Source organism: Arvicanthis niloticus, chromosome 20 (assembly GCF_011762505.2).
Source record: "Arvicanthis niloticus isolate mArvNil1 chromosome 20, mArvNil1.pat.X, whole genome shotgun sequence".
Classification (NCBI taxonomy): Eukaryota; Metazoa; Chordata; class Mammalia; order Rodentia; family Muridae; genus Arvicanthis; species Arvicanthis niloticus.
In genome coordinates this window covers 15,047,453-15,062,223 of record NC_047677.1, presented here as the reverse complement: position 1 = coordinate 15,062,223, position 14,771 = coordinate 15,047,453, and the positions used below count along the sequence as shown (strand labels likewise).

General features: G+C 47.6%; 1 protein-coding gene across 3 annotated transcripts in view; it reads left to right on the top strand.

The window, feature by feature from the left end:
- Scml4 (Scm polycomb group protein like 4) overlaps nt 1-14,771 on the top strand; it is a 94,269-nt gene that overhangs the window by 68,018 nt on the left and 11,480 nt on the right. For 2 of the 3 annotated variants that reach the window (XM_076917200.1, XM_076917201.1), the window contains exon 6: nt 10,454-10,744. In XM_076917200.1, coding sequence (XP_076773315.1) covers nt 10,454-10,744 — 291 coding nt within the window. Of the gene's footprint in view, nt 1-3,994; nt 4,259-10,453; nt 10,745-14,771 lie in introns of those variants that run through there. The other variant, XM_076917202.1, reaches the window with a different exon arrangement.

Sequence of the window (14,771 nt, the reverse complement as noted above, 5' to 3'; positions counted from 1 at the left end):
CCTTTCCCTCCTCTGGCTGATCTGTGGCTAATCTTAAGCTAGGTGATAGGGATTGCCTTTGGATTCCTGGTTGAGGAATGCAAGGAGCCAGGGGATTTTCACAGTTTACCTCTTGAGACATCTTTCCTGTCTTTAATTTTTGTAGCTGGTTAATTAAGTCCTGATACTCTTTTTCTAGCTCTATTTGTTGTTTAAGAACAGATATTTTTTTCCTGTAACTCCCTTATGGGATCTATAACCACCATCTCCATTGGGGGAGCACTTGGAGGTGGAGACACATAGGGCATTTCAGCATCATAAAATTTGACTTCCTCTTTCTCTTGGTCAGCACAATCTGGCTCTGACAAATTGTCATCAACCTTTGGTTGTATTTTGGATTCTAACTTACGCTTCCTTTTATTTTGAACAAAAAAGACAGCATTCAAGAACAAAAGCAGAAAATTAGCACATGTGAGCAGCAAACAAAACCAACACAGAGAGTTGGATTCAGGCTGACTAATTTCTTGTCCCATTTTCATTACCTTTCTCGAAGCAAACCAAAACAGGGAGTTGGATTCAGGTTGACTAATCTCTTGTCCCATTTCCTTACCTTTCTCAACACGGCAGATTCCTGTGACAATCAACAGATCCTTCTTCCAGTAACGTCCCTCACTGGATCTCTCGTTCTCGAAGCCTCTCGTTGAGCGCCAAAATAACGTTGGGGTCCACACTAGCCCCACATTGGGGCGCCCAAAAAAACGTTGCAGCCCAGGCAAAATGTTGAGGCCCGGGCCTACCCACATTTGGGTGGCCACTGTATCCCGGCCCAAGCTGCCGCTCCGGTCTGTGGGTTGGGGTTCAGCAAGAACGAGGGTGAGGGCAGACTCTACCTAATGTCTGATTCTCTCTCTATAGTCTGCCTTCTAAGCCACGCCTCTAAGTTACACCTTTAATCATGCCCTTAGGTCTTGTCTCTAACTCTGATCTCTATACTTCTAAGTCATACTCTTAAGTCACACACCTTTAATCTCACGCACCTTTAATCTCACACACCTTTAATCTCAAGGTATCTAAACCAAGATTATCGGAGTGTGCTCAGCTGTTGTAGGCTATTGTAATCCAAGTCTCATGTCAGGGTATATGGCTCAAGATGGCTGCAAAGCTGATAGCTGCTTTCTGCTAAAAGTCGGCCCCCAACACCTCTGCATCTGCTCTCCACCCCAACAGCCTCCCCCATCCCAAAAGACAACAAAAAAATAAAAACAAAACAAACTCTTGCCATGGAAGCTATAGTGTGTCCCACAGTACACTCTTTTGTCCACACATTCTCACTTGCAAATGTTCATTGCCATGAGTCATTGGTCTGGTTCGAGGCCTCTGGCTTCTGATGCACTGTAGCCGCCCGTGGCCACAAGTCAACTGGGTTCACCTGAAAGGGGGGCTGGGAATGAAAGGGGACGGAGTGCGAGAAGAGATGAAGCCAAGACAAAGTTCTCTGATCAAGGCTCAAAGCTTTAATGTTCAGCTCTCAATTTAAAGGTGAAGACCCAACCCACAACCCCTCCTGGTTTCAGATGGGTGGGATAATCCATAATCCGTTCCAGGTCATGGCTGGAGATGTCTCAAGGCAAGCCCAGGGGCAGTTCTGCTTTTGTGTTCTGGGCAGCCAAGGTGGGTAACTCCACCTAGATCCTATCACTTGACCTTGTTGTGGTAAACAAGGTCTCTCAGGCCTGCTCATGGTGGGGGGAAGGGTACAATACACTATCAATATCGGGGCCTTAGTGGGACTCCTCTGAAACAGTCTGTTGTTGCCCTGAGACATGGAGATCCTGCAGCTTTGGATCTGAAGGACCCGCTCCTTCACACCCTCCAGCAGTTCACAGATGGGGTGGATGTTGGTGTGGGCCAACTCTGAACCCCGAATCTGGGCTGCTCCTTCACACCCTCCAGCAGTTCACAGATGGGGTAGATGTTGGTGTGGGCCAACTCTGAGCCCTGGATCTGGGCCTCGGTGGTAGCTGAGTTGTTCAGCCTGCCAGCTCTCCTGCACCTGCACCACCAGGTGTGTGACAGTGTGAGTGTGTTTGTGTGTATGAGTGTGTGTGTGTGTGCACATCTATGTGTGTGTTTGTGTAACAGTGTTTGTATGCCTCACTGTCCTGCTAAGCGCACCCGATGCCTTGTTGGCAAGGGGCCAGTTCTCCCACTCTCATGCCCCCAAGGCTGCCCATCCAAGTCTTTGCCACCAGGGCCAGCTCTACTGTGCTGTCCAGGTGAGGTGCAGGCGCTCTCCTGCCTGCCGCTGGCAGAAAGGGTCAATCAGGAAAGGCCATCTTTCCCTCAACCACAACATGCGTAGGGCAGGCAAGGGGCGGGGTCAGCTCTCACACCCTGGGGCAGCTCACCACCACCCCTGCAACCCCCCCCAGCCCCCCACCCCCGTGTGTCTTCTGTCCTCCCTCACCTCCATGGGAGGGCCTGTCCACCTTTTTATTAAGAGAAAAGATGCTGGGCGGTGGTGGCGCATGCCTTTAATCCCAGCACTTGGGAGGCAGAGGCAGGCGGATTTCTGAGTTCGAGGCCAGCCTGGTCTACAGAGTGAGTTCCAGGACAGCCAGGACTACACAGAGAAACCCTGTCTCAAAAAACCAAAAAAAATAAAAAATAAAAGAGAAAAGATTTATTTTCTTTTTAATTATATGTATATGTGTGTGTGCAGGACCCCTAGGAGTCCAGAAAGGGCATCAGATTTCCTGGCGTTCACAGGAGGTTGTGCACTGCCTGCTGTGACTACTGAGAACATGACAGTGGCTCTTCAGAGGATCAGAACTGCTCTTGGCTGCTGAGGCGCTTCTCCAGCCAGGTCGCCTTATTTTCTCCAAGACTCTTCTCAAAGCTCATTAGTTGAATTATTGACAAGCGTGAGAGTGTGTGTGCATGTGTGTGTGTTGCATGTAAGTGTATGTGTGTGAGCATGTGTATTTGTAAGTGTGTGTCTTTGAGTGTGTGTTGGTGTGTGTTAGTGTGAAAGTATGTTTGTATGAGTGTGTATGTAAGTGTGTGTTTATATGAGACAGTGTGAGAGTGTTGTGCATGCATGTGTGTTTAGGTGGGTGTGAGTGGTGTGTTTGTGTGGGTATGTGTCTGTGCACGAGTGTATGTAAGTGTGGTTTGTGTGAGAGTGCATGAGTATGGCAGAGACTATTGTGCATGCATGTGTATTTGTGTGTGAATGTGTTTGTGTGTGAGAGTGTGTTTGTGTGTATAAGTGTGTGTTTGTGTGTGAGTGTGTAACAGTGTTTGTATGTGTGAGCATGTGTGTTTATATGTGTGTGTGCTTGTGTGTTAGTGTAATGTGTGTGCCTTTGTATGTGGAGAGAGTTGTGAGTGTGAAAATAGAAGCTCTAGGATTCTGACTCATGTCCTTACACTTGTTGAGCAAAGCACTTTGCTGACTGAACCCAACTCTCCAGCCCCCAAATTTAGAAAAGGGCCAACCACCTGCGACTGTCCAGGACTTGGAGTCCTCAGGCTGCCCCTCACCACTGCCCTCTCTGCTCACTTGGGTTTCCCACATGCTTTGGGATAGAGGCTCTGCAGAACTGCCAGATCCGGGGAAAAGTGGTCCAGGAGCCTGCGGTCCTCTGGAGGCTCAACGGGGACTCAGTATTCTAAACAGCTGACTTCAGTCAAGACTGTCTTTGGTCCAAGTTTCCAAGAGAGGAAAATCAACCCACAGCTTAGAATAAAGTCTCAGGCAAACCAGAAACATGTGGGAGAAAGAAAGAAATGCAGGTGTCAGGCATTAAAATGATGGCTGATTGCGGGCCTTTCATTAGAGACAGGGAAATGTAAATGCGCTACAATGGACCAGAGAGGAGTCAGGGTTGGTCCTCGGGCTGAGGGATCGAGCTGGGGGCAAACTAAAGGGAGAAAAATCTATACTGGCCAGAGACTAAGTTAATGGAAAATATAATTGAAGCGATTGAAAGGCTCCACCCATAGGTGGTGTGGCCCGGTGCCCTTTGAACCGCGAAGGCAAGGCACGGGCCACTGAGGCCCTAAGGGAGAATTGCTTATCTGTAAGAACAAGGGCGGGACTGAGCCTGGGAACAGAAGAGCTGCGACCAAAGCCTCCTCAAAAGCTGCAGAAGGGTGACTATTTGCAACCTCTGAGTTCCTTAGAGGACACAGGGTCCCACAGCATCTGGCATGTGTTGGGAGCTGCAGCCCCCAGGAGTGTGGGCTAAATCAGGAGCACGGACTCTGCACCCAGGTAGGATGAGAGGCACCTATGTCTGGGCAAGACAAGTGGGATCCCCGGCCCTTCCCTTCCTGCCTCCAGCTTCCCAACTGAGGTTTCTTGCTCTGTGCTCCGGGACTCCAGGCTTTCCTCTCTAGGAGCTGCTCCCTGCCTCGGCCTCCCTGGTATTTCAGAGCTCTCGGAAGCGGTACCTGGTGGGCTTCAGTCCAGCTTTTCCTTCTCTGGTCTTTGAGACTGAAGTGCTGCCAGCTCTTAGCGTAGACAGGCCAAGCTGTTCTCGCTGAACCCTTGGAACCCTGCCCAAGAACTAGGCCGACCTGCAAGGGGCCCGGACCATTCACGAGAAGGGCCGTGGCGTTCAACCCGGGGGAAGCTAGCGTTAATGACTCTGCCAGGGGCTTATTCTGTACAGCTGCTCCCTCAACTGGGAAGTTATGATTGATGTGGGAGAGGAGAGGAGAGAGGGAGAGGAGGGGAGAGAGGGAGGGGAGAGGAGAGAAGAGGAGGGGAGGGGAGGGGAGGGGAGGGGAGAGGAGAGGAGAGGAGGAGGGAGGGGAGAGGAGAGGAGAGGAGAGGAGAGGAGAGGAGAGGAGAGGAGAGGAGAGGAGAGGAGAGGAGAGGAGAGGAGAGGAGAGGAGAGGAGAGGAGAGGAGAGGAGAGGGGAGAGCGAGCTTGCACGTGTGATATGGCTGCATGTGTGGTGTGGTAGGCTGGGGAGTGGAAATGGTGGGATACCATATTAGTTTGGAGTCTGGGCATTACTGGGTAAAGAGGTATTGAGTGAGAAGGGTTTTGCGGATGGTTATCTTGCTGAATCTCAAGCCTTCATTAGAGAATACTAGTAAAGCACCGCTTTGATCCACTGAGTAAAACCGATGGTCCAAACTCCTTGGCTGTTGGCAGGGGAGCCCGGCATTCCGCGCAGGCTAAGGCTTGCTCTGCTGGTCTGTGTTTTGCACACAGGTCTCCCTTGCTTAGGGACTCTCTTTGTCTCTTGGCTCCCTCCTTCTTGTCCCTCTTTCTTCTGCGGCTGCCCCCTTTGGAATTCTCCAGGACAGTGGGACGAGTGGCTTGTCCACAGGGGTCCTGGAAGGCCCCCCTCATTCCCACTGTAACCCCAGACCAGGAGCAGGCAGAGGAAGGGAGGAACTTTTTTTTCTCAAATGGAAAAACTTCAAGACAAGAGGCTCCTTCTGTTCTGGAGATGTCTTTGCTTTCATCTTTGCACAGGCGTTTATATCCAGCAGTGGAGGAAATAGCTTTCCCCAAACAGATCCACAATGGAGAAAAAGAAACACAAAGCGATCCAGAAAGTTCCCCAGTCACCCAAACCCCAAGCCCCCGACCCCATGTGTATGCTTGCACTGCGCATGCGCTTGCTGCTAAGCTGTAGCAAGCTCTTGTGGGTGCACAGAAAGCAGGGTATTGTTCTCTCCAAAGGAGACACGGAAAGATTTACAAGTGGTTTCTCTGGGCCGTAGGATGGGACACAAGGGACTTGCAAGATGTCTGAGGCCTGCCTTTGTGCAGCCGACCCTTTCCACAGCCCAGGCTGGGTTTTCTCCCTGCGGACAGACAGTTTATTTCAGATGAGCGGGAGCTTTGTGAGGATCCAGGAGAGAACAGACACCGGCTATGTTTCCTGCCAGGCCTGTGGTTTTCCAGGTCTGTGTGGAAGGAAGGTGAAGTCTCCGAGGAGACTTGTTCTGGATGATTCCAAGTCTGCTGGCCCCATCTGCTGTTCACACTGTGGTCTGCCGCAAAACTGAAAGTAGTTCTCCCTGCTGGTGAAACGGTCTTCCTTTGTATGTCACGGTGCAGTTAAGTTCGTAGGTTCCAAGTTCTGCACACCTGGAACCCATCTCCCTGTCTGTTTAATGACTTCATGGTTTCTAATAGAAAAAAGAGTATCCACTATGTATTCAGCAGTCATGTTTTATATTAAAGCAAGAGCAATTAAATCTAGATGGAAAAGAGAAGTTTCAATCGATAGATTTTTAGCACAGTAGCCTAGCTTTGGGGGAGACTGTAAGATTCCTTGGTGAAGTTTTTACTTTAGTTCCTTTTTATTTATGTATCTGTTTGCGGCTTTGCAGGTGGGGTTGCAGTACCAACAGCAGCCAGAAGAGGGCATAAGATTCCTCTGAAGCTAACATTGCAGACATTTGTGTAAGCTGTTCTAAACCCATCCAGAGTGGGTGCTGGGAACTGAATTCAGGTCTTCTGCAAGAGCAGTACAGATTCTTAAACCACTGAGCCATCTCTCCGGGGTCCTGGGAACACTTTTCAGTAAGAGGCTCAGTTACTATAGAAGAAAGATAAAGATTGACTCTGGCTTGGCGTGTTCCCAATGCTAACATGCCACCTTGCCAATTTTTACAATGTCTGAATAATACCTATAGACCTGTTGACTCAAGATGTCCCTTTCAACTGACTCACCCCTTTATAGCAAGGCTTTCATCAAGGATATAATTGTTTAATTTGCTAACTGTATTTTACGGGTATATTTTTAAAACAAATGACTATTAAAAATTAAGTCATGTGTGGTCACTTATACCTGTAATCTCAGCACTTATCACAATTGCTCTATGTTCAATGCCAACCTGGGCTACATTGTGAGTGCCAGGCTAGCCTGGGCTACTGAGTGAGATTCTATCTTAAGTACACCACCAACAAAACCCGTTTACTCGTCCTCAACCAAACCGTGTCCTCCCAAACATTGTATGTTTATGTCCTAGCCCTGGGTTCTGTGAACTGGGTCCTTATTTAGAGACGGGATCTTTGCTGAAAGGGTCTGTTAGTAGCTGATGAGATTCCATTGGACTGGGGACGATTTCAAAGTAGAAGGAGACAGGGGTACATTAACACTGGTGCATAAGCTTAGTATAGACAAATGTTCCCTTTGTGTCCACTCCTGGGAGTACAGTTTCCGAGTCACGTGGCAGTTCTCTTATGTGTCTGTTTTCCAAAGTGGCTGAACCATCAGCAATACATGAGAACTCTCATGTATTGCTCTGTTCATGAGAACAGAGAATTTCTCTGCAGCACTAGTTAGCATCTGTTGGTGGAGCTGTCTTTTCACGGCTGAGTTGTTAGATGGAGTCTAGATTCAGGTTCCTGATTAGAGAAGTCTCTCCTGACTTGTGACTTTGGTTTTTGAGTTTTTGTTGCTGTTGCTGTTGTTGTTGTTTGGATATCGTTTTCAAAGAGTACAGGTCTTCAGTTTTGATTAAGTCCTGAATTTGGTTGCTGTGGCTTTTGTGGCTCATGCATCAAATTTGCTTGTTTACTTATTTGGCAGGTTCTCACTGTAGCACTGGCTAGCCTGGGACCTATAAGAACCCACCTGCCTCTGTCTCCTGAGATCCAGGATTGGAGAGGCATACACCACCCCATCAGGCCGAATCGGAAGAATACTTTTCCACCTACAGATGGAAATGTACAAAGGAGTAAATGTTTTTGTCCTCACCTCTTACCTTTCCTCTTAAGGGAATTTTAAAATTCATTTTAATGTTTCCTATAAGGTAAAGAAAGGCCGAATTGCATTGTTTCTTGTGTGGTTGGTTTTCTAAGCCCCAACTGTTGAAAGACTTCATTCCTTCCTCACTCATAGGTCTCAGTTGACAAACCATTGCAGATAAATGGGTTTATTTCTGGGCTCTGAGTTCAGCTTCATTCCTCCAAATGTCCATCCCCCACGGAACTGTGCTGTTATGGTTTGCATTCTGTCTAAACTCCACCCCCACAGTTACCTGGCGACAGCCAGGTAGGCCTGGCCCACTCTAAAAGGGGCTGCTTGCCCCCTCCTCTCTCAATCTCTTGTTCTTGTTCTCTTGATCCCTCTGTCCCCTCCCCCTTCCCCCCTCTCCATGTGCTCATGGCTGGCCTCTCTCTCTCTCTCTCTCCCTCCCTCCCTCCCTCCCTGCACACACCCACAGAACATACTCTCTTTATCTCTTTATCCTTTTATAAACATATCAGTTATGGTTTCTTGGTTGTTATGTTTGATGTTGTGACCCTGTAAAGTCTACTTTTATTTTTATTCCTCTAATCTTTCAGAATTCCACGAGTTTTAGAACAATACAATAGAGAAACTAAGCCACGATTCTGACCGGGATTGTGCTGATTTTGCTGAACAATTTTAGTGTGTTGCCACCTTAATGATTACACCAAAAAACTATAAAAACGGTATTTTTTTTTTTTTTTTACTATTCATTTGTATCTCCTTTCAACAGTGCTGCATATAAATTTCCAGGATATAAATTGAGTTTTTTTTTTTTTCCTGATCAACTTGTTTTTAAGCGTCTCACTGTTTTTAGTCTCATTGTGCGGCATCGCTTTCTTGACTGCATCCCAGGTTGTTTGGTGTGAGTATATACAATTGAAACACTCCTGTGTTGAGTTTGCACCTTGCAATCTTGCTGATAATTTATTGGTTCTAGTAATTTAAAAACTGGGTTCTTTAGGACTTTCTATGTACAGGGGTCATTTCACTTCCTTGTCCAATCTGGAAGATAACACTGGCTTTTTCTTATCAAATCACCAAACTGAGATCTCCAGCACAAAGCCGATGTGGCTGACCACAGGGAGCAGCATCCAGTCTTTTCCCATCAACTGTGATGTCACAGGATCCTTTGTTGAGGAAGTCTTCTTCTGTACAGGCTTATTGGCTGATCTATGTCATTAAAAGGCATAAGGTTTTGTCAGATGTTCTTCTGCATCTAGGGAGATGATCATGTAGTTGTTGGGCCTTTGTGTTCTATCAATATGGTCTATTAACTTATTTTTGGATGCTAAATTACCTCTCAGTTCCTCCTTGGTTGGGCTAACTCTTCCTGGATCCCATCAGGTTCGGGCAAAGGATTTCTGTTTCTGTATGAACAGGGGACAATTACCTCTAATTCTCTCTTTTCCTATGGTATCTGTCTGGATTTGGTATCAAAGTGATACCAGCTTCGCAGAATGAGTTGGAAAGCATTCTCTCTTCTTTATTATTATTTTGGAATAGTTTGTAAAAAAAAAAAAATCTGTATTTTTTTTCTTGAAATTTTTGGTAGAGTTTGCATACAAATCGTTTGTGTCATCTCTTTCTTTGTGGATACTTTTTAAATGGCTAATTCAATCTCTTGTTGCAGGTCTGTACCACACAGATTATCACTGAGTCAGCTCCAGTAATTTGCGAATGGTTGTTAATACAAAAATTTTCATCCTTCACAATATAAAGTTTTTTTTATTTTATCTTATGTATGTATGTTATTTGCCTGCATGTATGCCTGCGCACCACATGCATGCAGAGGTCAGAAGAGGGTGTTAGATCCCTTGGAACTGGAGCTACAGAGGGTTGTGAGCTCACATATGAGTGCTGTGAATTGAACCGAGATGCCCTGGGAGAGCAGCCAGTGCTCTTAATTGCTGGGCCATCTCTCCAGCCCTAAAAACAGAAGATCTTTGCACCTACAAAATTTACCTCCAAGTTTCTGCCTTACATCTTGGTGGTTTTTGTTTCCAGGTAGTCGCCATGAAGTCCCCAGGAGTGGGACTTGCCACTTACCCTAGAAATATCCAATCTTAGTTTTTCAGTGCCTTCCTGCAGGAGGAACCGAGACACGGCGAAGGTGTCAGGGTCTATTGGTCCTAAATATGCTTCTTCATTGCCGATCCTGGACCACTTTTTTTTTTTTTTTTTTAACTGATTGTGGTTTTTTTGGGGATATCAGGATCTGTTTTGATGGTATTTCATATTTGATTAAATTATTGGTGGTTTTGACTGGGTGGGGAGTGAGGAAGACTAATACCCTCTTTATTTTTATCTCTGTTATATCTGGACCTTTACACACACACACACACACACACACACAGACGAACACACACATGCACACACACACATTTGGTCACATATACAGCTCACAAACAGAACTATTGTTTTGGGGGTTGGTTTGGATTGGATTAATTTACTTTCAGTGATTTGGGGCCAAGATGGCCACTAGGCTTTCTCTACATGGTAGAGCCGACTTCTTGGTTCCTCCCTGGTGAGGCAAGATCCCAATCTGCTCCTGGTGCTGTTCAGAACTATTCTTTGTGTTCATGTTCTCTCTTTGCCCATGCTTACTGGAAATATGACCCCGTCAGAGCAGGGTTTGTCAAAACAGGCCTGAGGAGCTCCCTGGACTTCTCTCATGTCCATTCTCTGCATCTCTTACTTTTTAGCCAAGGTAGCCACTGCTGAAGAGTGTCTGGTAAACGCAGTGGGCATGAACCGCTACACCGTAGATGCCTCCTCCGCTGCCTTCAGCCACAGGGGATCCGTGACCCACTCTTCCTCACTGTACTACAAGAGGCCAAGCTCTGGAGACAGCCACCTTGCTGGAGGCCCTGCCACCACCACCAGTGGTTCCCGTACCAACCCTGTGCCCTCTGGAGGTTCATCCACACCTGGACTGAGGCTCCTGGCCTCCAGCCCCAAGGGGAACGGAACAGCCATGGAAGGAAACAGATGTGGTAATGTAATGCACACCCTGGCTTCCTGGTGCCTTAATGGCCTCTATGCTTGCCTGGGAAACACTGTACAAGGGAGAGGTTATAGTGATTTGAACATGACACCACTGGGAAAGTAGAATTTTCCACAACCCCCTTGAGTTTTATTATCCTTATAGGCAGCCAATCTCAACTTCTGATCATAAGTGAAAAAAAGGACATATTAGGTTAGGAATAACTAGTAGACTCCAAAATGTCAACGGCTCAAATGTCACAGACAGAATAGTTCAAGAGTCCAAAGTGGATATTTCACCTCAGTTCAGGAACCCTTGCTCTGTTCTTCTTGTGTCTCTACCATGCCTGTCTGTCTTTACACCCCTGAATCTAGTGGACAGGATGGGGATGGTACTATGATGCCCAGGAAGAGATGGACATAGGTATCAGTCATAATCTGTTGGCAAAGCTGGATCATTAGGTCCCACTTAACTGGGAAGGAGCCCAACTCTGTGCCCAGAAGGAAGCAGCAGCGGAGTAGGGCAAAAGATTGTCTTTTGCGTGGTGGATGATTCATTCATCTGTGACTCGTCCTCTGGGGAGAGCAGAAAAGACACAAAGTGCTTCCATGGTAGTCATTAGGTCCTCTTGTCTCCTGCACAAGAGAAACATGCTATATGAAAGTGTTCAGAGGGACATAGAATTCTAGGACTTGTGGGAGGTCCTTCTGCTGGACGCTTTACAACGGCTGTGTCCAATCTGCAGCCTGTGAGCCATCTGTAACCCAGAGTGGCATGAATTTAGTACAACACATGTCAATCACATCACCATGTTAAAGGATCAGACACCCCTGCTTCACGGCGTCATTGGCAAACTTCTCTTTAATGGACGGGCAGCTGTAGATCAGAGTGAATAACTTTGTGGATGCCGCAGTCTGGAATTCTGGATTGGCTGTCTGCTGGCTGTGGTCCTTGTTAAGTCCTGGTTTCTCTGTGCTTCTGTTTCCTTCCCTGAGAAACTGAAACCCCTTCCTCATAGAAAAAGAGGGAAGGTTAAATACACTTATATTGATATTTAGTAGAAAACCTATGACATAGTAAGTGCTTAATAAATATGAATACCATAGATCTCACGAGCACATCCCTCAGCAGACTATAGCCTCTCTCTACAGCTGGAAATGTTGATGGGGACTCCAGGCCAGAGTCAGGGAATCTTCACTCTGATGCTGCCCACTGGGCTGGTTGTGTGCACTTTGGCAAAGCCATGTCTCTTCTCTAGGTGTGGATGCCTTTGCCAGTGGCTGCCACAAATCACTCCTGGGAGCTGTTTTGTCTAATTCAACACCCCACCCCCCACACTTCCGTCAACACCTTCCCCCATCCCAGAAGGGTCTCCACTTGCCAAGGGTGGAAAGATCAGCAGAGACCCCTGGAAGGAGACATAGCTTCGAAAGGCAGAAAGATGAAATTACTCATTCTTTCTAGTTGCAGGTAGTCTTCAGTGAAGTATTCCATTGGCAGGTTCTCTGCAGGCTGTTGAAAAGGGAAAAATGCAAATTACCTAGACTGAAGCAAGCCGCTCAGACAGAGGGTGTGTCTCTGGTCTCTGAAAGAACTTCCCATTTCTGCTCTACCTCCTTTTCTAGAATTTAGTCACCTGGCCACTAGCTGCAAGGGAAACTAGGAAAGGTGGTTTTAAATTCCAAGTGGAAATCAGGGACCCTGTTATTAAGAAACAGGGAAAGAGATGTTCTACAGGCAACTGATAGCCCGAGCAGCCTTTCCTTGTAAGACTGTTAGTATTCTCCATTCCCCCACCCCACCCCGGCACTTCATTCCCTAAGAATTACTCTGTCCCGCCACGGTAGGGGGACCGTGACATCAGTCTTGCGAGAGCCATTTATCCCCGACAGTCAAGCAAAGGGGGCTTGTGTCATTTAGTGAGCACTAACTATGGACCACTTTCTCCTGTTACTATTTATCATGTTATAATATGTTGCTTGTAAGACATGCTACCATACATATTTCTAGATGATAGTGGGTCAAGAGGCCTGTCTGTTGTTGAGCCAAACTCACTTGGCTGACTGTCCAAACCACTCCCAGACCTCTGGTCTGTGCTTGCAGGGCTTCTTGGGGTTCTTTCTGATGTGTAAGGTGATGGAGAAGAGTGTGAGGAGGACAGGAATCCAGCTCTGCCGTGACTCTTTACCAAGGCCTTCATGCTTGCTTTCCTTGAAACAAGTCTGCCTAGCTACTGGTCCTTAGCAGGCACAGTGGCTCAGCATGCTGAACTGAGTGGTGTAATAGAAGCCTACCCGCCAGCCTGCAGCTTCCCCACCCCCACCCCACCCAGGCCTCTATTGAAACCTTCCCTTTCTCAGAGGACTGCTTGGTGTGCCTCTGAAATTACATCCCGGGTGAAAATCACTGGCACCCAGAAACTTTCTCTTTAGTGTGTTTGACCCATTTCATAAATCCTGGAAGGAACCTAGACATGGATTTTCTTCCTATGTACTAATCACAATGGTTTAAAGCCGCAGAGTCTGGAAAGCTCCACCAGGCTGCAGGCAGGGTGGGAGGCGGTAAAGATGTGCAGAGTCCTCAGCTGCCTTTCCCTCCTCTGTGAATCCTCACCCCACCTCCCCACTGCTCTGACAACAGGAACTGGTTGGTGCCTGGGCTGCCAGCTCTCTGGGCTGCAGCATGGGATGTGGTTCCCTGGGGTTTGCTGATGTTCAGGTGACTATTTGGGAGCGTCTGTTTCTCATCTGAGATACACTCAGCTAGTGCTATAAAAGGCTGTGAAGAGGTTTCTGATAGCAAAGCTTCCTGCACATGCAATAGAATTCCCAACCACAGGCATCTCCAAGAGGTGGAAGCAAAGCAAAGGCAAAATAGATCTGACATTGTCCTTGCAGCTCAAATTTTCCCGTGGGCTGGGGTTGGCTTCGTGGCTGTGGTGTCAGCAAGGGAGACAATTCTGGAGAGAACAGGAGGCTGGGGGCCTCACATGAGGGCCGGGATCTACGGAGGCAAGAAAGAGCTTCCTCGATGTAGGGAGAAGGGAGGGGGGCTGGGATGATGCAGAAAATCACAGTGAATGGTTTTGGGGTCCATGTCAGGCAGGTGGGGCTTTGGTGGTTATAAACCACACATCTCTGAGCAAGGGAGTGAGCCGCCAGCCGTGGTGGGATTTAGGAAGCTAAAACTACTGGATACTTATTGAATGCCATAGAAGAATACTGCCTAGCTTTGGGGCTAACTCTGACCTTTACAACCTTATCCTGTTTGATTTCCGCTGCCCAAGATGGCAGATGTTTTTGCTAGCAGTCAACTAAGAGATTAGGGTGTTCTGGTCTGCAGATGTCCACTGAGCGCCCAGGCAAGCTCTCCTCCTAGGCAGGGGCTCTTCTCAGAACTGAGGATGGTGCCGTGAGCAAGGCAGAAGAATCCTGTTCCAAAGAGAACTCGCACATCATTGTGATTACTGTTGGAGGTAAAAAACTGTGGCCAATGTGACAATGTTGGAAGGACGGGCAGCGGGACAGTGTTGGAAGAGGCGGGGCCACAGGACAGTGTCAGAAAGGGCGGGGCCACGGGACAGTGTCGGAAGAGGCAGGGCTGCGGGACAGTGTCAGAAGGGGCGGGGCTACGAGACCACTTCATCTTGGGAGTCAGGAAACGCTCCAGTGTGATGGAACCCAATGAAATGAGACTTGACATTTGAGCCCTTTGAAGAAAAGGTGTCTAGAGAGGCTCCTGGTGGAGATCATATTACTTCCTGAAAAGGGGATGGGGCTAACAGTGTCAGTTTTGAGAAGGAATGCAGCCCAACCTGGCCTGCTGGTCCCTAGGGACATCATCTGTCCTGTTGGCAGGTCAGCTTGTCTTGAAGGATTAATAAAACAAAACAAACAGACAAAAAAAAAATCTGATTAAGGGGGCTGGAGAGATGGCTCAGTGGTTAAGAGTGGTTAAGTGGCTGCTCTTCCAGAGGTCCTGAGTTCAGTTCCCAGCAACCACATGGTGGCTCACAGCCATCTGTAATGGAGTCTGAT